A 22,794-nucleotide genomic window follows, 5' to 3' on the forward strand; every position below is an offset into this window, starting at 1 on the left:
AGAAGGAAGGCAGCTGGTCATCACCACAAACTCTTTTATCAACGAATAGAGGGATTGACATTATAAGGTCCCCACGGCTGAAAGGGCGAGCATGTTTGGTGTGACGGGGATTCGAACCCGCGAACCTCGGATTACGAGTCAAGCGCCGTAACCATTTGGCCATGCCGGGCCGTTGATAAAGGAAGTTTCAGTGTTATGGCGTGAAAATAAAAAAAAAACTATAAAGTATATATATATACCCACAAGGGACAGAAGAACAGCTGGTAAGCTGCGTTCTCTATATATACCAGTTTATTCCACAGAAATCTATGTGATAATATTTTAGAAACATATGATCTGTTCCTCAGAAATTGTACAGATAACTTGAAATGTACGTGTCAAAATCGTATGTATTGTGCGCATCTCTATAACTAGGTTAAAATAAAACATTGAAATCTGATGCACATTACATTGTAAGCTTAATGGGATAGTTATGAAAGATTAAGCTTTTCTTTAGATAGACGTTTATAAAACATGTTATACATGAAACACGCATGAACATCTTTACGATTCAAAATCAGCCCAATGTAATAAAAGGATGCGGAGAAATAAGTTAAATTTTAAATTAATCTTTTTATTTTGTTAACATTCAACACGGTGGATAAAACTTTAGTTTCATAATAAATCGTAAACTCCAAAACATTTCTTCATATTTATATTGCTTTAAAACAGCAGGTTGATTATTACGAGCCTTATGAAGAGGACAATTACTGAACAGATATGCAATTGTAAAAAAAACAGATTCGATGTAAATATAATATTGTCCCCTTGTGGACCAGTAGTAAACTTACTGACTTACAAAGATAACATAGTGGTACGATTCCCCGCGGAAGAGAGTGCGTAGATAATTCATTGTTTAACTTGGCACTAAAAATACAGTAAAATTTTAATTGCGTTTATCGAAAAGTTACAATTACGAAGTTTGGTTGAAAATATCATAGTTCGGTGAATGTAATTTTTGTGTATTTTACTTTTATTATTATTTGGTTTTCCTAGTAATTAATAAATATTTTCAAATTGCGCATGGTCTAAATAATCACATCCGGTTAATCAAAGGACCATTTCCTTCAAGATGTATCGAAGACGCAATTGAATGCAGTAAAACCGGATTGCGTATACAGAAATGCCATTTATTCGATCACATGAGAACTTGGTGCGCACGCAATCATATCATTAGACATGTATTTGGAAGAGTAATAGATTGAATTCCATAAGATATTTCTCACCCTAAAACAGCATAAAGAAAAAAAAACGCATGCTGATGAGCCTGAGAAATTACAATCGCATCTGCTCAGCAAGAGCTATTGTTTTTTTATGGATCTCTTGATGAAAGAAAACTTTAAGAGAAAAGTTTGAGATATCGTGTTCTAAAATACCAAACCCAAACTTTACAGAATTATTTCAAGTTGTGTGCATGTGAGGGTTTAAAAGCAGCAGTCTTATTGATTCGAAAATGTACCTTCAGTTAAATTATAAATAAAGGAACTGTATTACTTGGAATAATGTGTAGATGGTCTTCTAAAATATCGGCTTTGTTATGATTATTAAATAAACAAAGGCTTTTCCACTTTTATTTTGTTTTGTAACACGCTTTTGACCATTGAACTGCAGCCATATGTCTTCATGTAAGCTCTAAAGTTTCGTTGTTTGGTTTTTCAACTAACTGTGTTTTGAATTTATATAGCATTGTTATCCGTATTTATTGCGTTGTTCTAAAGTTTATGGTTTGAAAACAAGGTTGAACTGCACCTAATTCGGAAGAAAACTTTCTTTAGTGCATATGGTAAAAAGGAAATGGAAGTGCAATCATGGAAATGAAAGACACACCCCACTCGATGGATGAATGAACGTCATCAGAATTGGTAATCTATGAAGAATAAGACCAACGTTTAATACATTTATTTATAATACGATTTTAAGATATGCGAATATCTAGATAAGGATATGATGGATATGCATTTCTGAAGTAATTACCATTTTATAAATTTGATATTTAAAAAGTGTGACTAAAGTTTTAGAATAATCTTACAAAAAAAACGAAAAGGTTAAATATCGAAAGTACATCTCTCAAAACTGATTTTATCACGTTTCAAGTATAATATAGTAAGTTATAAAGTTCTGAATAATGAAACAAACATAAAGAAACGCAAAATTAAAGAAGCCTTACTTATACAGCAACTTAAACCCAAAATAAACCAACACAAAAGAACACCTTTATACCTATATTAATAAATATAATCAAACATCTAAGCACGCCCTCTACATTCCTACACTCAATTACACAACCCCCTTAAAATACGTGGTCAGCTATCGGTCAGTTACCTCTTTCTTTCTTTGTGAACCTGACGATGACCGAAGAAGGTCGAAACGTTGTTCGCTCCCCTACATTGTGCTTTCTCTATCCATACCAGCAATTTTTACCTATATAAAGTTCCGAAAGATTTAACTATGGTTTCAATCGGTATACATTAACCGAATGCAGCTCGGTTTGTAATTAGCATACGTTTTAACTTTCACTTGGGTTTTGAAGTTGATGTATAAACAACTTTGGTGAATTAGGCTTACCTTGTTCCTATCACATGACAGCTATGAAAAAGGAAATACAATGTTGCAACAGAATAGTGTAAAACTGAACGTCTTCTGTGTTAACGAACGCCATAGACCTTAAATTTAAGAGACTTGCTAATATGCCGTGCACCACTGATTAAGTTTGCATATTGAATCTTATTAAGTATTGTGTTGTTGTTTTTTTTTGTTTCTTGCAACACTTGCTGTAAAAAACTGACCGAACTAAATCGGGTGAAACTTGAGTAAGGAAGCGCATTATGCTAATATAATAATAGGTAGGTAAACAATGATTTATAAGTACAAGTAAAAAATGTTTGTTGATGGTGGAACTTACAATTACATGTTTCGATAAACTAATGTTCTGTGGTATATTATATCATTAAAAAAAAATATACTTGTGCTGATAAATCGTTGTTTGAGTACCTATTATTCCCCCTTCTTTTAAAATGCATAGGAAATTCCTAGCAGGAATTTGTGGTTTAAATGCCATATTGTTATGCCAGTCACATTTTGTTAGGGACGCGTGACAAAGTCATAATTGCACAAGAAACTTGGCGCATAAAAGTCAAGGACAATGTGTTTAAAGATACTTTAGATACAAGGCATTTACCTTTCTTTACATCTAAGGTTAAACTTGCTACATTATTGTATCGTTATTGTTCATTATAGAAGATTGAAAATTACAACCTAATCTAAATTGAAAACTGGTAATAAAAGTGTAAATGAAATTATATTTTGCTCTGTGCAAACCTATCAAGCACCGATTTATTCTAGTAGTTTAACCAGTTACTTTTTATGAAAATAAAAAGATACGATGGACATAGAGCGTATGAATATGACATAATATTTACTCATACTTTTGTCCAAATTTTATGAAGTCTGGATGTTTAATTTATGGAATGGCCGTCTAATATTATTTATGTTAAACTGAATATCTGTACGCCTTTCGTTAAGTCAGGATAACCATTTATAGAGTTCTACTATTGTTTTTTAGTTCTGAAACTGAAAGTAAAAACAATAATTATTTTCGCGAAAACAATCCAGTTAGCTGCACTTTGTTCTAAAATAATATATTTCATTAAAAAAAATTATGAAAGTTGCATGTGTTCCATTGGATCAACAGAATGAATGTTTTCACCTCTAACATTATATAGGTATTTACATTTAATCTTTTAAAACTTGTGTTATAATATGGTTCTGTTTCCTTCGATTTTTTTTATGATATGAACGATTTTAATTAAGTACTTTCTATTCCAAAACTTCATCTTTCTAGGGAATGAATTTAGTTTTATTTCATTTTGAAACGGGATAAAAAAGTGTTGAAACGTGTTTTTTTAATGTTTGGTCAAAATTTATGTTAAAAATTCTTGCTTCACAAGACACGTGCAGTATATAACGGTAATGACAGTTTAATTTTTATTTTTGATTGTGTAAGACAAAATTAAAGGTCACACGCTTTACATGACTATCATAAAAATATCGTAATTTTCTGTAGCTTTCCAGAGTAAAAGCGAGAATTATATTTTTAGGCCTATTTTGTCGAACGACAACTGTTCGGCTGATTTTCTTTTGTGTCCAATGATTAGTTTTTTTTCTGCGCTAACTTTTGAATTGATATTTATTAACTTTTCCTTTTAGGTCTCAAATCTGTTTTTATAGTAAAAGGAAATTAATATTAATGCTCGCTTAGAGCAAGCTATCTACTTAGATAAAGCCTCATTCGTGGAGTTCTGGATTTAGGATCCGGCAAATCGGTTTCAATTTTTTTTTTTTAGTTTGAAGTTCGCGCAAAGCTATAGGAGGACTATCTGCGCTAGCCGTCCCTAATTTAGCGGTGTAAGACTAAAGGGAAGACAGCTAGTAATCACCACCCACCGCCAACTCTTGAGCTACTTTTCACCAATGAATAGTGGGATTGACCGTACCGTTATAACTCTCCCAAGGCTGAAAGGACGAGGATCTTTATTGTGACGAGAGTCAGGTTTGAATTCGTAGGGTATCGTGAAATATTTCCCATTCGTTCAGCTGTGGGCGCGTTATAAGAGTGACAGTCAGTACCGTAGGTGGCAGGTGGAAGGATGCTGCTGACAACTTGTCTTCCTTTAGGTCAGGTCAGTAATTCAGAATTAAGGAAGAAGGCGGATAATCTTAGAAGCTTTACCATGTATACAAATGCAATTACTTAAATGTAAAAAATTATAAATGAATACGAAAATAAGTATAGCTAATTACACATTTTGTTATAACGTCATTACTCATAAATATTAGAATTCATTCTTTCATTAGGTATCGTCGTTGTTAACGATACAAGTATTTGCAAATCTAGGGTAATAGTTAAGCTAATAAAAAATATTCTTCAAAAATTTCGGTTATCAATAAGTTTGATGAAATGTAGAATTAAACAACAGCTTTATCTGAAATTAAATCAGTAAAGGTAATAATACACGATTGAAACAGAAAGACTGAAAGCTAAAGTGACTTACCAGGATGATATACGATACTACTGTGCTTTTGGAAGTTTGTTTGTGGTATCAAAATGACACACTCAAAAGTTGTAGCGCCATCTAACGGAAGTTCACTATCTTTAATTTCTTTGGTAAGAAGTACACGATACGATCCATTATTTTTCTCTGTTTTTATTGGAGCGTTTTGTAGAAGTTTCCTCTCACTTTTTCCTGGTTCCATCTGAACCAAGGTCACCTGTGGTCGAGGGTATACTTCATCCACTTCACACGTGAAAGTGGCTGCCTCTGATGAAGTTTTAGTATAATTAAACTTAATGTGTTTTCCAGGAGCTGAAAGCAAAACCAGGGTCCGATTTAATAGAACTTTTAGAATAGGGAAAAAATTCCAATAAAACATAATAAGAGTTTGATTAGTAACAATTAGGGTGATGAGTCGACTTGTAAAAACGAACTTACTTTTAAGTGATGAGAAATATTAGAAAGAGTAAGAAACTTCGTAACCAGTAACATATCATTTATATATTTATAAGAACAAATATTGTTTTTGAATTTCGCGCAAAGCTACACGAGCACCATCTGCGCTAGACGTCCCTAATTTAACAGTGCAAGACTAGAGAGAAGGGAGCTAGTCATCACCACCCACCGCCGACTCTTGAGCTATTCTTTTACCAACGAATAGTGGGATTGATCGTCATATTATTACGCCTCCACGGCTGAAAGGTCGAGCATATTTGGTGCGACGGGGATTCGAACCCACGACCCTCAGATTACGAGTCAAATGCCTCAATCCTCTTGGCCATGCCGGGCAGAGAACAAATAATACTTTATGTTAAATAATGGGTCAGCCGTGGCCAAAAGGGAGTGTATGTCTGCAGATTAGATAGAGGGCGCAGGGCTTCGTGATTTCAATTATGTTTTTTTGGTTTTTTTTGTAAAGATAATAACCAATCCTGTTATTCGGTTGAAACAAAACTTTAGTGGCATAGACTTATGCTTGCTGGCTGCCTTTCCCATAGGCAGTAGTTGAAAATTAAGATGGCTAACATCCTTGAAGTCTTTGACCTGCGAGTTTCGCCGACATGGGAATAAGGTGCTGTTAAAATTAAGAAAATTCTAGTACCGCTCAGTAATGTTGTATAAATTAAAACAGAGCATTGTTAGTGAGCTATCATACGGTTACCTCATTTTTAAGAAGTATTGTCGTCATCAGTGTAAAAATGCATATTACATTTTAGGTGCTATTAATTGTCTAACAACGATATTCGTGTCAAACCAACAGATAAATTTTTAATTAATTAATAACCTTCTTCTTTCTAGATGTTTTCTGTTGACTTGACTAACTGGTCTTTATTTTTCTTTCTTTCTTTCTTGCTCACCCTGAGTCATGCTTTATATAATGTGGACTTATTACATTAGATTTACTTTTATAGCTTAAGCATGACTATTCATAGCTCGTTATTTGGTAGGAGGCCCAGCGTGGCCAAGGCACTCGACTCGTAACTCGCAGGGTCGCGAGTTCGAATCCTCGTCACACCAAACATTCTCGCCCTTTCAACTGTGATGGCTTTATAATGTAACGGTCAATTCCACTATTCGTTGGTAAAAGAGTAGCCCAAGAGTTAGCGGTGGGTGTTAACGACTAGCTTTTTTGCCTCTAGTCTTAAACTACTAAATTAGGGACGGCTAGCACAGATAGCCCTCGTGTAGCCTTGCGCGAAATTCAAAACAAATTAATAGGAACGTTTATTTCTTTTCTCGGAAACCACGAACTCTCCTAATGTAAGTACAAGATGATGAACTAACTTCTAACGACCACGAGATCGTAGAATACGAGAAACAACATCTTATGTCTTGTTTAGAATATGGAAGTATTTGCTAAGTTGATGGATAAAATTGTTTGACTGTAAAGAGATTACGTTACCATTCGGTTTCGAAAGAAAGTGCAGTCCAGTTAGATGTAGTAAATCGTTAATGTGTATTAAGGCGAGGTGCAATTTACAATTTCTTTGAACTTTTATCCACGCAAGTAATCACTGGAACGGAAATCGAGAATAGGCTGGAGATGGTTCATTTGAATGCAAATACAAAGTTGCGAGTATAAATACAGGAGAAAAAAGTTATTCGTCACCCGAGAACGTGATTTTCTATTTATTTTGCTGGAAGATATTTTTGTATTTTATAGGATTTCAGTAAGTTCTTTTATTATGAAGAAAAGTTGATACATTATTTCTGTGCCCCGATTTTAAAGGTTATTCATGTAATTACATTTCTTATATTTCTCTCATCCGTTACTTTTAGCTTGGGGCAAAAATTATATTACAAATATCCATATGCAGCATTTTAGCTCTTTTGTTTTTCACATTAAATAAAACGCGTTTTTATATCACATGCTCCTATCTTTGCACACACAAAAAACGTTCAATTAACCTTTTAAAACAACGATAAAGTAAATCGCTTAGTTAACAAGAATGGGTTTAGTGCTTTTCCTTAGTTACAGAATTCAAAAACATACAAAACTTGCAGCCTGATACAGTATTCTCCTAAGCTAGTAACAACGTTAGTCCAAGCACAATAACATATAACTGTATTCTACAGTAATCTCCTAAGCTAGTAACAACGTTAGTCCAAGCAGAATAACATATAACTGTAATCTACAATAATATCCTAAGATAGTAAAAACGTTAGTCCAAGCACAATAACATATAACTGTAATCTACAGTAATCTCCTGAGCTAGTGTTAACGTTAGACCAAGCACAAGAACATATAACTGTAATCTACAGTAATCTCCTAAGCTAGTGTTAACGATAGTCCAAGCACAATAACATATAACTGTAATCTACAGTAATCTCCTAAGCTAGTGTTAACGTTAGTCCAAGCACAATAACATATAACTGTAATCTACAGTAATCTTCTAAGCTAGTGTTAACGTTAGTCCAAGCACAATAACATATAACTGTAATCTACAGTAATCTCCTAAGCTAGTAATAACGTTAGTCCAAGCACAATAACATATAACTTTAATCTACAGTAATCTCCTAAGCTAGTAACAACGTTAGTCCAAACACAACAACATATAACTGTAAGCTACAGTAATCTCCGGAGCTAGTAATAACGTTAGACCAAGCACAATAACATATAACTGTAATCTACAGTAATCTCATGAGCTAGTGTTAACGTTAGTCCAAGCACAATAACATATATCTGTAATCTACAGTAATCTCCTGAGCTAGTGTTAACGTTAGTCCAAGCACAATAACATATAACTGTAATCTACAGTAATCTCCTGAGCTAGTGTTAACGTTAGTCCAAGCACAATAACATATAATTGTAATCTACAGTATTCTCCTGAGCTAGTGTTAACGTTAGTCCAAGCACAATAACATATAACTGTAATCTACAGTAATCTCCTAAGCTAGTAACAACGTTAGTCCAAGCACAATAACATATAACTGTAATCTACAGAAATCTCCTAAGCTAGTGTTAACGTTAGTCCAAGCACAATAAGATGTAACTGTAATCTACAGTAATCTCCTAAGCTAGTAATAACGTTAGTCCACGCACAATAACATATAACTGTAATCTACAGTAATCTCCTGAGCTAGTGTTAACGTTAGTCCAAGCACAATAACATATAACTGTAATCTACAGTAATCTCCTAAGCTAGTGTTAGCGTTAGTCCAAGCACAATAACATATAATTGTAATCTACAGTAATCTTCTAAGCTAGTGTTAACGTTAGTCCAAGCACAATAACATATAACTATAATCTACAGTAATCTCCTGAGCTAGTGTTAACGCTAGACCAAGCACAATAACATATAACTGTAATCTACAGTATTTTCCTAAGCTAGTAATAACGTTAGTCCAAGTACAATAACATATAACTGTAATCTACAGTATTCTCCTAAGCTAGTAGTAACGTTAATCCAAGCACAATAACATATAACTGTAATCTACAGTAATCTTCTGAGCTAGTGTTAACGTTAGTCCAATCAAAATAACATATAACTGTAATCTACAGTAATCTCCTGAGCTAGTGTTAATGTTAGTCCAAGCACACTAACATATAACTGTAATCTACAGTATTCTCCTAAGCTAGTAATAACGTTAGTCCAAGCACAATAATATATAACTGTAATCTACAGTATTCTCCTAAGCTAGTAATAACGTTAGTCCAAGCACAATAACATATAACTGTAATCTACAGTATTTTCCTAATCTAGTAATAACGTTAGACCAAGTACAATAACATATAACTGTAATCTACAGTAATCTCCTAAGCTAGTAATAACGTTAGACCAAGCACAATAACATATAACTGTAATCTACAGTAATCTCCTGAGCTAGTGTTAACGTTAGTCCAAGCACAATAACATATAACTGTAATCTACAGTAATCTCCTAAGCTAGTAACAACGTTAGACCAAGCACAATAACATATAACTGTAATCTACAGTAATCTCCTAAGCTAGTAATAACGTTAGTCCACGCACAATATCATATAACTGTAATCTACAGTAATCTCCTAAGCTAGTAAAAACGTCAGACCAAGCACAATAACATATAACTGTAATCTACAGTAATCTCCTAAGCTAGTAATAACGTTCGACCAAGCACAATAACATATAACTGTAATCTACAGTAATCTCTTAAGCTAGTAATAACGTTAGTCCAAGCACAATAATTTATAACTGTAATCTACAGTAATCTTTTAAGCTAGTGTTAACGTTAGTCCAAGCACAATAACATATAACTGTAATCTACAGTAATCTCCTAAGCTAGTAATAACGTTAGACCAAACACAATAACATATAACTGTAATCTACAGTAATCTCCTAAGCTAGTAATAACGTTAGTCCAAGCACAATAACATATAACTGTAATCTACAGTATTTTCCTAAGCTAGTAATAACGTTAGTCCAAGTACAATAACATATAACTGTAATCTACAGTATTCTCCTAAGCTAGTAATAACGTTAGTCCAAGCACAATAACATATAACTGTAATCTACAGTAATCTCCTGAGCTAGTGTTAACGTTAGACCAAGCACAATAACATATAACTGTAATCTACAGTAATCTCCTAAGCTAGTAATAACGTTAGTCCAAGCACAATAATTTATAACTGTAATCTACAGTAATCTCCTGAGCTAGTGTTAACGTTAGTCCAAGCACAATAACATATAACTGTAATCTACAGTAATCTCCTAAGCTAGTAACAACGTTAGTTCAAGCACAATAACATATAACTGTAACCTACAGTAATCTCCTAAGCTAGTGTTAACGTTAGTCCAAGCACAATAAAATATTATAACTGTAATCTACAGTAATCTCCTAAGCTAGTGTTAACGTTAGTCCAAGCACAATAACATATAACTGTAATCCACAGTAATCTTCTAAGCTAGTGTTAACGTTAGTCCAAGCACAATAACATATAACTGTAATCTACAGTATTCTCCTAAGCTAGTAATAACGTTAGTCCAAGCACAATAACATATAACTGTAATCTACAGTAATCTCCTAAGCTAGTGTTAACGTTAGACCAAGCACAATAAAATATAACTGTAATCTACAGTATTTTCCTATGCTAGTAATAACGTTAGTCCAAGTACAATAACATATAACTGTAATCTACAGTATTCTCCTAAGCTAGTAGTAACGTTAGTCCAAGCACAATAACATATAACTGTAATCTACAGTAATCTTCTGATCTAGTGTTAACGTTAGTCCAAGCAAAATAACATATAACTGTAATCTACAGTAATCTCCTAAGCTAGTAATAACGTTCGTCCAAGCACAATAACATATAACTGTAATCTACAGTAATCCCCTGAGCTAGTGTTAACGTTAGTCCAAGCACAATAACATATAACTGTAATCTACAGTAATCTCCTAAGCTAGTATTAACGTTAGTCCAAGCACAATAACATATAACTGTAATCTACAGTAATCTTCTAAGCTAGTGTTACCGTTAGTCCAAGCACAATAACATATAACTGTAATATACAGTAATCTCCTAAGCTAGTGTTAACGTTAGTCCAAGCACAATAACATATAACTGTAATATTCAGTAATCTACTGATCTAGTGTTAACGTTAGTCCAAGCACAATAACATATAATTGCAATCATGGAGAAACGTTGTAACTGAAGACTGCTCAACGCTCTGTTTTCATAGTGCTGTTTGTTTTTAATCAATATATGACGAACAAAGTAACTATCAGATGTGTTTAAAATAACTCAAGCTTCCAGTACTTATACTGTTAACTAGAATTGTGTTTGTGTTTTGTTTTAGCGCGAAGCTACACAATGAACTATCTTCGCTTTGTAACAATAAGGCAGTGGTTCCCAACCAGGAGCGCTCGCACCCCTTTGGGGGCTGCGAGATAACATTATAAAATTTTGTTTTGGCCACCTTCACGTTTATTGTTAAATAAATAATTACTGTGAGGGGTGCGAGAACATATTAAATTTTTTTAGGGGTGTGGGGCATAAAAAAGGTTGGTAACCACTGTCATAGGGAATTGAACATGAAATTTGTATCTTTGTAATTCCACAAACTTACACTAGGGGTAATAATAGTAACAAACAGCTGAGTCTACTGTGTTTTCTATAGCAAAGCCACATCGAGCTATTTGCTGAGCTCACCAAGGAGAATCGAACCCCTGATTTTAGCGTTGTAAATCTGTAGGCTTACCGTTGTACCAATTGGGGGTAGTGAGTTCATCCAACGATGAACAGTTTTGGGTTTAATTTGTGTATAATCTGTATTGATCAATAGTTCATGTATTTGGTTTAGATGTTCTTATTATAGCAGACATAATCTATTATATCGCTATTTAATTCGAATTTTGCTTTTTTCGTTATAGATTCTGAACGTTTTGACTTCTTTTACTTAAGATTTTTCTTTTCGTTATTTTTGCACTAAAGAACACTTGAATTTCATTCTCTATGCTTTTAAAAATATTTGATTCAGTAAGTAACTCTGCTCTTATTATTTCGTATCAGTTATATGTGGTTAAAACACAGCTTGGTGTATCAGTTTTTAACGAGGCCTAAATGCTCAAGCTATATTCAACACCTATAGCGTTACTCTAACAGTGCGCTATTGTCTATAGAACAACCCAGTGTAAATTATAAAAGAAATGCGCGAAGCTAATGCACTGTAATGCTCAGTTAATTTAATGGTAACATGAGATTCCATGAAGAGCTGCAGTAAAACGTTATTAATGACAATTTGGTTCGTTTTGAATTTCACGCAAAAAAAAAAGCTAGTCATCACTACCCACCGCCATCTCTTGGGCTACTTTTTAACCAACGAATGGTAAGATTTACCGTCACATTATAACGCCCCCACGGCTGAAAGGGTGAGCATGTTTTGGTGTGAACGTGATTCGAACCCGCGGCCCTCGGATTACGAGTCCAACGCCTTAACACGCTTGGCCATGCCAGTCCATATGTAAAGAAGTTGGTTTGAGTATGAAATTCCTGGTGAGAGATGAAGGAAGCTTTCCTCCTTGTTAAGGATGAACAATTGCTTATAGTATTATATTAGGTATATATATATTATATTATATATTAGGTATATATATATATTATATTATATATTAGGTATATATATATATTATATTTTATATTAGGTATATATATATATTATATCATATATTAGGTATATATATATATATATTATATTTTATATTAGGTATATATATATATTATATTATATATTAGGTATATATATATTATATTTTATATTAGGTATATATATATATTATATTTTATATTAGGTATGTATATATATTATATTATATATTAGGTATATATATATTATATTTTATATTAGGTATATATTAGGTATATATATATTATATATTAGGTATATATATATATATATTATATATTAGGTATATATATATTATATTATATTAGATATTAGATATATTTATATATTATATTATATATTAGGTATATATACTCATATGCTGAAACACAAATGCAATATAAACCATTCTTATGTTTATTTTAGTGTGCAGCAGCTCTGTTTCTTTGAGAGACAACATTTAAGTCTTTGTTATACGTGTGAATTTTCTCTTTAATAATTCATTTCTACAGTTTTACTTTTGCTGAACGGTAACACAAGTTAAATCGCTAGTGAAGAACGCAATATAACAACAACAAAGAAATCTTCTCAAAGAGGTAAAAAGATTCGTAAAAAAACAATTATGGACACTAACCATAAACTATCATATCTTTATTTGCGTCATCTATGCCGTTTAGCGAAGCGACGTGACAAGAGTACTTCCCGCTGATTTCTGTGGTTGGGTTGAGAATCCGAAATCCTCTATATTTCGTGAAATTATCTGAAGGCGAAAGAGAGAAACTCCTGTCAACTCTATCCTGGAATTTTTCTGAGAAACGACGAGAGTTAAGCTCCGGTATCCATTGGTAAATGGGATTAGGATCCTCGTTGTGATACCATTTAACTACCAGCTGCTCGTCGTCTTCTGTGAAGTTATATGCACAGTCCAAATCAATGTACTCTCTCGTACCATTCTCAACCAGATGGGGCACAGACAGACTGGTAATGGCCAGGCTTTCGGCTCCTTTAAAAGAAAGAAAAAAAATGCTTAGTACCTTTGAGCAAACGTAAATACCTGTATTAACTATAACTTCGTTTAGTATTAAAAGAAATAAAACATAGATTTGGAAGTATCATCAAATAATTTTACACATGTTTATCATTTATGTTAACTTGTAAGGTGATATAAATATTGGGATAGCAGCTTACTGGGCTGCAGATCGAAAGTTCTGAGGTTCAAGTGAACCGATGGATCTCCCTAACACTCCAAATTTAGAATTTGGAAAGTAGCATAAAAGTGACAGTAAATCCCACTATTCCTTTGAGAGAAACGTGTAGGTAGCGAGTACTGCTGATTTATACTCCTGATTGGTCAGTAGTTCTAAATTAGGAACAGCTACACCTAAACCTTGGAGCCTTTGACCTAGCCGTTTAGTCCCATGTATCGCACAGGTTGGAAAATAGTAAATAAAATGTATAGAAAGCATGTGAAAATAATTTAAGTTAAGGATTACAACTGTAAAATATTTCATGATTTTGATTTTATAAAAGAATTAATATCACACTCAATCATTCAGAAAGTGAAAAAAATAAAACAATAAAGGAGAACCAGATATAACATCGTTTCTTAGGTGTACATGCGTGTTGATAAAAAAATCACATATCATGATGAGACAAGAGAAGAACAACAAATAATTGTTAAAATATAAATATTGGTCAAGTCACAAACACAGAATAGCTGATTCTTACAACATACAGTTACCTGAATCAGTAGGCTAAACACGTTACCTGAGCTATACTTGATGAGTGGAGTGATAAACATATTAGTGAACAAAGCTTCTGAAACAATAAGCAAATGGTAGGTGAATAAACCATTTTTATACTATAATATCTTTATGTTTAAATGTGCTGCAAAACATATTATTTAACATGTTATCGTTGGTAGCACTTCCTACAAATATTTGCTATTGTGAAATGTTTCACGTAAAAATCAAACAACCATTCAGTTTTATAATAACTTTTATTTGATAAGGAATTCCAAAACTGTTCTCAGTCAGTTTTGCGGACATGTAACAGTGATAGAAATAATTGGAAGTGCTACTTAGTTATTTATTAATATAGAAATTTATTTAGGTTTGAGAAAGCTAAGAAAATTGAATTACAATTATTTTCTCTTTTTAGATTTTCTCGTTTTCCAAACAGAAATTACAGAATTTTGTAATTTAATGCAAGGAAAACAAAGTTAAGTTACAAATATTTTAAAGCTTTTGTTTTGACGAGAGATGTTTCTAGATAACCTAAATCAATATATTTTGTCCTTTGTGATTCTCTTTTTAATTGCATCAGGTTTTGATTATCTAAACATAAGTTGGAGTTATAGCAAATAAACATTTTCTTAGTTTCGTTGGAATGAAACTTCCTTACTTAAGGCGTGGAATATTGTTGACTATTATACCATCCTCAAGTTGCAAGTACTCAGGCGAATTCTATTTGTATAAAGTTTCGAAATGTGGACTAATTAAAATCAGGTATTCACAGGAATATTTTCTTATTTTGAAGTTATTCGTTTGGAATTGATCATATGCTTGCATTAAATGTTAAACGTCTAGATGGTTCGATCCCCCACGGCGGATACAGCTCAGATAATTCATTGTATAGTTTTCAGGACGAAACAAAACAAATCCTAGATATTATAACTTGTAGAAACTACACGTAGAAAGTTTTCAGAGAAATATTGATTGACAGTTAAGTCTGAACAGAATATTGTAACCGTGTAACAGAAATACAATAGGTATAAAAATCACCATTTACGAGAAGTTTTGATTCATAAATATGGCACATAATTTTAAAGCTGTTGTACAACTGAAGCCGTCTAAGAAACCTGGTAACCGAAGCTATTAGTGTAATGTCACGAAGCCTACTCATAATCTACCTTCACGACCTTGGAGTGTACGAAAAATGGTTCAACCTGACAAAAGCAGGCAAAAACATATGAGATAGATACGAAATAGTTGTTATGAAACAGAAAAGAAGAATGATTGGTTTAAAGCCATGTTTTGTACCAGTAAGCAGTCTAGAAGTAATAAATCTTTATTCTGTAAACCGTTGAAGATAGTTTAATCATAAATACGTTAAGATTACACTTATCCATCCTTAGAGTTATGGCATTCTTAAACCCATAGCCTGTCACAGAAGCTGTTGATGTATATGGTAATTTCTTTTTAGGTTTAGTTCACTCAATAATTATCACTGTTGCATACGAGACTTCTGCCCCAGAGTGAATACTCAATCCAAAATTGATTCAACTCAGCCATATTTTTTGGTTAAGCTTATGTACTCGGATCCTTTTAGGGACATATGAACTAACAGCGGTTAATGATAACGTAATTCTTCGGCCTTCTCCTGCATATACAAATTATGATAATTCGTGGCTCACAAAAGCGCGGTTATTGGTTTATTGTATCAACGTAAGAGCGCACTAAATCGAGAAATGAAACAAGGTTCTAACACAGCAATACGTTTGAAACTATCGACATAGAAGCAGTCAGAAGAATACATTTAAGCAAGCCCAAGTCAGGCACACTCGAACTGCTGGTAATGAACTGGTACAACATAGTAGTAGATGCATTTACTAAGGGTTTTGACTTTCATTACCTAATGTACTCACTTGTAAGAGAGTATGTAACACAGCAACAATACATAAGTCACGATTCACTGACATCGAGAACAACGTCACCACGTTTCCAGGTTGCCATGAGAATATATTTAATGGAACACCAGAAGCTATTTAGATTGTTCAAAACCACAACAAGCACTGATAATTAATATAATTAAGGCATACAGTTTTGCCTTTGAACACTTGAGTAATGGCCACAGTTACTTTTAATGTAAATTGTGATAAAGTTGTTAAAGATAAACTATCCAGGTGCGTGTGGCTTTAGTATCTAACTGGATCTGAGATATTACTCTGAAAAGGTTATTTGATTAATACTCTACGTTGTGAGAAGACGGATACTGATCAGGCTCCAAGGACAAGAAACTAAATACTGCAGTAGATAGATTTAACATTTATTTCTCATAAGAGTTCTCTAAGATTTCAATCATCAAAAGTAGACATAAAGAGTAAATAGAAAGAAAGCCGACCTAAGATGGAGAGAAAGTGTGAAAGAGGATTCTCTCTGTGCAAATAAACAAAGGAAAACGACAAAGAGGCTCCAGCAGTCTCTTACAGACTTCTAGTAGAAGGGAACTTCTCAGACAACCTTTTCTGAGAGTAAAGATATCTCACATTACAAACTATAGTTGTCAGACGTTAGCTTTCTGAAAAATAAAGCCACCATTTCACTAATCGCGCATTAATACCACGTAAACAAAACTGTGATTATAATACACACCAACTGAGTTTTCTAACTTATTAAGCTGATAATGTTGTGTGTAAAACCTTTTTTTTGTAACAATGTACGTTCTGACTGAAAAGTGGTGGGATGGGTTAGAATTATTACATCACACGAAGATATAGAAGTGAATTATTGTCTACATAAACACGTTAAGAATTATTTTATCAAAGAAAGCATGTACAACGAGTGAATCGGGTATTTATAAGCAATGAACCAAGGTATAGTAAGTTTTATGTAGTTTAATGGTTGTTGTACAGCAAATATTATACAATATCAAAATCAAATTAGTTAATCATAAATTAATATAAAAATAGTTTACGAAATTGGAAAAAAATGCGCTGTAGAGGGCTTATATCCTCCTGACGCAATGCCAGGGTGTATATGTGAACATTACAGTATTTAATGTAAAAATGTACATATAATTACCTTTACAATCCATAGAATATGCTTTTTTAATAAAAGGTTATCAAAATTGCATGGCAAAAATACTTAACCCATAGAAATAATGTTCCAAATTCTGTTGGTTGTATATTGTTGTTTTGTAAACAATGACTGTCGCACAGCACTTTGATGAAGTCATTATATCTGAATATAGAACTTAAACTATGGGTTTTGCCCTAATTCTAGACGTACGAAACGTCTTTATACTGTTAATTATAACCTTGACTTGTACGTACAGAGTTCACGGTACTAAGATGTGTCTATGGTAAGGTGTGTCATGGAAAGTAAACTTATTTAACAGTTGCATTTCTTCATTTTATTAGTTTTAAGCGAGATAAATACGTAAATAAGTGCATTAGTTTAACGTTCTATATGTATAGATTAACGTAATAGAAAATAGGATAACTAATATGCAAATTAAACAGATTAAACATTAAACAGATGACTTCCATATGTGCGAACCCATCAGAGTTTTATTTCTCACGTGATCATGCAGGTGTCCGAGCATTGACACATCGTGACTGAGTTGATGATTATATGCAAGGGTTTGGTTTTGAAATACGCGCAAAGCTACACAAGGGGCTGTCTGCGCTGGCCTTCCCTAATTTAGTAGTGTAAGACTAGAGGGAAGGCAGCTAGTCATCACCACCCACCGCCAACTCTTGGGCTACTCTTTTACCAACGAATAGTGGGATTTATCGTCACATTATAACGTCCCCACAGTTGAAAGGGCGAGCATGTTTGGTGTGACGGGTATTCAAACCCGCGACCCTCCGATTACGAGTCCAGCGCCCTAACCACATGGCCATGCCATGGCTCACATGCAAAGGTTGACTCCCACTGCAAGTAGTAAAAAAGGAACTAAATACTCAACATGTGAACCAGTTGAAATATCAGTTTCGGTTTCTTTATTAGTCGTATTACGTTACGCATTAAACAATGGTATAGTCGCTTTCGATAATCTTAATTCGCTTTTCATGATCGAATCTATTAATTAAAACGCTTGTTGTAGCTAAGTTTATTACGTATTTGTTTGTGCAAGATAAGTTACAATCAGTTTTCATTTAACGTATTGATCTGTTAAGTCTAGGAGACGAGCAAACTTAGCAAAATAAACTACAGATCCAGTGTGATAGAGATAAGTTTTTCATACTTTGAATGTCTCCATCGGTGGCACAGCGGTATGCCTTCGGACTTGCAACGCTTAAAGCAGCATTTCTATATTCGAGGGGAGGCAGAGCATAGTTTGTTTGTTTTTGAACTTCGCACAAAGCTACTCGAGGGCTATCTATGCTAGCCGTCCCTAATTTAGCAGTGTAAGACTAGAGGGAAGGCAGCTAGTCATCACCGCCCACCGCCACCTCTTGGGATACTCTTTTACCAACGAATGGTGGGAGTGACCGTCACATTATAACGCCCGCACGGCTGAAAGGGCGGGCATGTTTGGCTGGACGGAGATGCGAACCCGCGACCCTCGGATTACGAGTCGCACGCCTTAACACGCTTGGCCATGCCGGGCCCAGCAGAGCATAGATAGGAAGTGTTTAGTTTTGGTTTTAACTCAAACAAAAACGTAGAAGGTTTAGCCTCAACAGATCGATATACACTTTCATCATAAAAGATAATAAAAGTATAATAATAATAACAAATAAATATATAAATATATATATTTATATAAGGGAGTTAAAAAAAGGCCATCATCAAACCAGACTTCCTACTGATAGGGCATATAATATCTATAATGTACGAAACTAGTACATGGACATTGCCCTGAAAAGGGTCAGAGTAAACTCAGACCACTTTGACCCTAATGCAGTAGCTATACCTACTCATACAGCATGACCGTGAAAGTAAAGGAAGGAGGAAGAGGTCAAATGGCACCTTACCCTCCAGGGTCCATATTACCCAAAACCCGAGAGAGAGAGCCTCAAAGCATGGTAACCTAATTTTTGTATATTCTATAATCCATTCAAATTTATCTATAAATATCATATTAGGTACACTCCGTATATTCCGTATCAGAAATTTACTTTAACGTTTAAGTTTAACCGTTGAGAACTGGCTGAGGAATGGAACACAGCGTACGTAACGTTCTTAATAAAAGACATATTTCTATTAACGTTTTCATAATAGATCCAGGGATCATATTTCTGTCTCTGCGATTATTTGGTTTCAAGTTGAGTTGACCAAATAAAATATCAGGTTCAGATATCTAAGTAAATAATCACCACTCCACCCTACTCTCATAAACAATAAAAAATAAGTAAAGACCATAGGTGGCGTAAATAGTGAAAACGACAACATCTCTTAAAAATGTTAAACTGCAGTTTTGCTGTTATTAGTGGCGTATGTTTATGAATATCATTTACATGTTATCATCGTCACATCAAACATACGCGCCCTTTCAGCCGTGGGGGCGTTATTACGTTACGGTTAATCCCACTATTCGTCGGTAAAAGAGTAGCCCAAGAGTTGGCGGTGGGTGGTGATGACTAGCTGCCTTCTCTCTAGTCTTACATTTCTAAATTAGGGACGGCTAGCGCAGATAGCCCTCGTGCAGCTTCGCGTGAAATTAAAACAATCTACTCACACGTGAAACATGAGGGTTTTCAATTACTTTATCCTGATCGCTTTCATACAATTACTTTCAAATAGATTTATCGATGATTCTAAATCTATGTATATATTATTAACTTGTATTATTTATTTTTGAAATTTTGAATCGATTTTAAGTTGTAGTTCTATGAATGGAACAAACATTTGTTTGTTTTTTATGTCGTTTTGTCTCTTTAGACCTTAAGCTCTCACTTGCATCAATGTCATATAAACCAGAACCTTCGAAACAGTAATTTTTTAAACAATACGTTGCTGTTTGTTTTTTCGGATGATATAAGCACTTCATTGTTCATTCACTACAATTAACCCAAATAATTTCGTTTGTTTATTGTTAAGCATAAAGCTGGAAAAATGGGCTGCCTGAGCTGTGCCGATCATGAGTATAGAAACCAGGTTGTCTCCCGCTAAAATCAGGGTTACGGATTACCTCGGTGGATACAGCAGAGAGCTCGATGGGGCTTCGCTATAAGAATACACATACAAAACTCAGTTTTCAGCCGTGAAAGCCCTTAGGGATAACCGAGTTGATTTGGTTTGTTTTGAATTTTGCGCAGACCTACACGACGGCTCTCTGCGATAGCTGTCCCTAATTTTACAGTGGGCTGCTCTGTTATCAACGAATAGTGGGATTGACCGTCACATTCTAACTCCCTCAAGGCTGAAAGGGCAAGCATGTTTGGCGCGACGAACATGCGAACCCGCGACCCTCACATTACGAGTCGCACGCCTTAACCCACCTGGCCATGCCGGGCCAGCAGTATATTAAATATTTATATTACACTGTTGAACAGTATAGATTTTCATTCAAAAACAAAGTTTGCTACCGCCAGCAAACAAGCAACAATAGTGATGTATAGATTTATATTTTCCTTAATATTATGTAACGCAACTGTGACACACAGATATATATTACTTGTCTGTGACACACACACACACACACATATATATATATATTACTTACTAACATACAATGTGAAAAAATAAATGTATTATCACGAAAACTTATATTACTTGCTGAAAGTCACTCGATCCATATTTAATGATGTTTCGTAACTGACCTCCAGTTATGTTTGAATCATATTCTCAAAGTAAATAATAGTTTTCATTGTACACACTACACATGGAGATGCATCATGATAACCGTTAATGTTATTACTTATACCACTCCTACCTCTGTGGGTTGGCAGTAACACTGCAGGCTTAAGACACTAAACCCGGGTTTTGGTGGCAGACCAAATATAAACCATTGTGTAGCTCTACGCTTAAGATAAACCAAAACCAGTCTTGGAGGTTTTATGTCAAAATTGGTTTTCTTGCTTCTGTTTGGACTCGAGACAAGTAATATATATATATATATATGTGTGTGTGTGTGTGTGTCACAGACAAGTAATATATATATATGTCACAGACAAGTAATATATATATATATATATGTGTGTGTCACAGTTGCGTTATATAATATTAAGGAATATATAAATCTATACATCACTATTTTTGCTTGTTTGCTGGCGGTAGCAAACTTTGTTTTTGAATGAAAATCTATACTGTTCAACAGTGGAATATAAATATTTAATATACTGCTGGCCCGGCATGGCCAGGTGGGTTAAGGCGTGCGACTCGTAATCTGAGGGTGGCGGGTTTGCATCCCCGTCACGCCAAACATGCTCGCTCTTTCAGCCATGGGGGCGTTATAAGTGACGGTCAATCTCAGTATTCGTTGGTAAAAGATTAGCCCAAGAGATGGCGGTGGGTGGTGATGACTAGCTGCTTTCCCTCTAGTCTTACACTACTAAATTAGGGACGGCTAGCACAGATAGCCCTCGAGAAGCTTTGTGCGAAATTCAAAACACAAAAGAAACAAAAAACAAATCATATACTGCTTTCAGATGTGGAATTCCGATAGAACTAATGTATCTATGTTTGTACAGATCATACCACAGAATATTTTATTTGTTAACTGCTATAGATATATAGTTTATGAATAAAAACTGATTTTTAACAAAATATAGTTACCCGAGTGTGTGTTTTTTCTTATAGCAAAGCCGCACTGGGCTATCTGCTGAGTCAACCGAGGGGAATCGAACCCTTGATTTTAGCGTGTAAATCCGTAGACAGTTATTTGAAGTTCTTACCACAAGTACTAAGTAAAGTAATGTATTACAGGGATCCATAAACACAGTGTGTTGTTTTATCTGTTCTCTTTTATGAAAGATTATCAATCTTTCTTTTTTTTTTTACAGTATAACAGTGCTATTATTTTTACAGTGTATTAGTGGTATTATTTCGAACTGTGTGCGAACTTATTTTAACGCAATGAAATATAAAACAGACGTTTTCTACAAATTTTCGTACTGCTAACGCTTCGAACGAAAACGGAACTAATGACTAAGCAACAACAGCAGTGTTAATTAAAACAGTTAAAGTTTCATGTTTTATTGTTCATAACGTAGTTTAATAAACCATTATTGCGTTTTAAAAGATATATAATTTAAAAAAGGAAAAGATGGGGAAGAAATGATATTTAGCTGCTTTGCTTGAAACTAGATCACAGTTGGGCATTCGTAGTCAGAAAATCTGTAACTAGACGGTCTACGGGTGATTACAATGACAGGAAGTAGCCTATTATACACTCCTGTCGGTGCAGCTGGTATTTACAACTGTTGTTTGAAATAGTGAGTCTGAGAAAGCCGGC

General features: G+C 34.2%; 1 protein-coding gene across 1 annotated transcript in view; it reads right to left on the reverse strand.

Annotated features, from left to right (window-relative positions):
• LOC143233355 (uncharacterized) overlaps positions 1-22,794 on the reverse strand; it is a 71,363-nt gene that overhangs the window by 41,666 nt on the left and 6,903 nt on the right. Inside the window, exons 2-3 of the mRNA XM_076469528.1 lie at positions 13,304-13,672; positions 5,091-5,402 (exon numbers count right to left, since the gene is read on the reverse strand). Of these exons, the coding sequence (XP_076325643.1) occupies positions 5,091-5,402; positions 13,304-13,672 (681 nt within the window). The remainder of the gene's footprint in view (positions 1-5,090; positions 5,403-13,303; positions 13,673-22,794) is intronic.

Source organism: Tachypleus tridentatus, chromosome 12 (genome assembly GCF_004210375.1).
Source record: "Tachypleus tridentatus isolate NWPU-2018 chromosome 12, ASM421037v1, whole genome shotgun sequence".
Classification (NCBI taxonomy): Eukaryota; Metazoa; Arthropoda; class Merostomata; order Xiphosura; family Limulidae; genus Tachypleus; species Tachypleus tridentatus.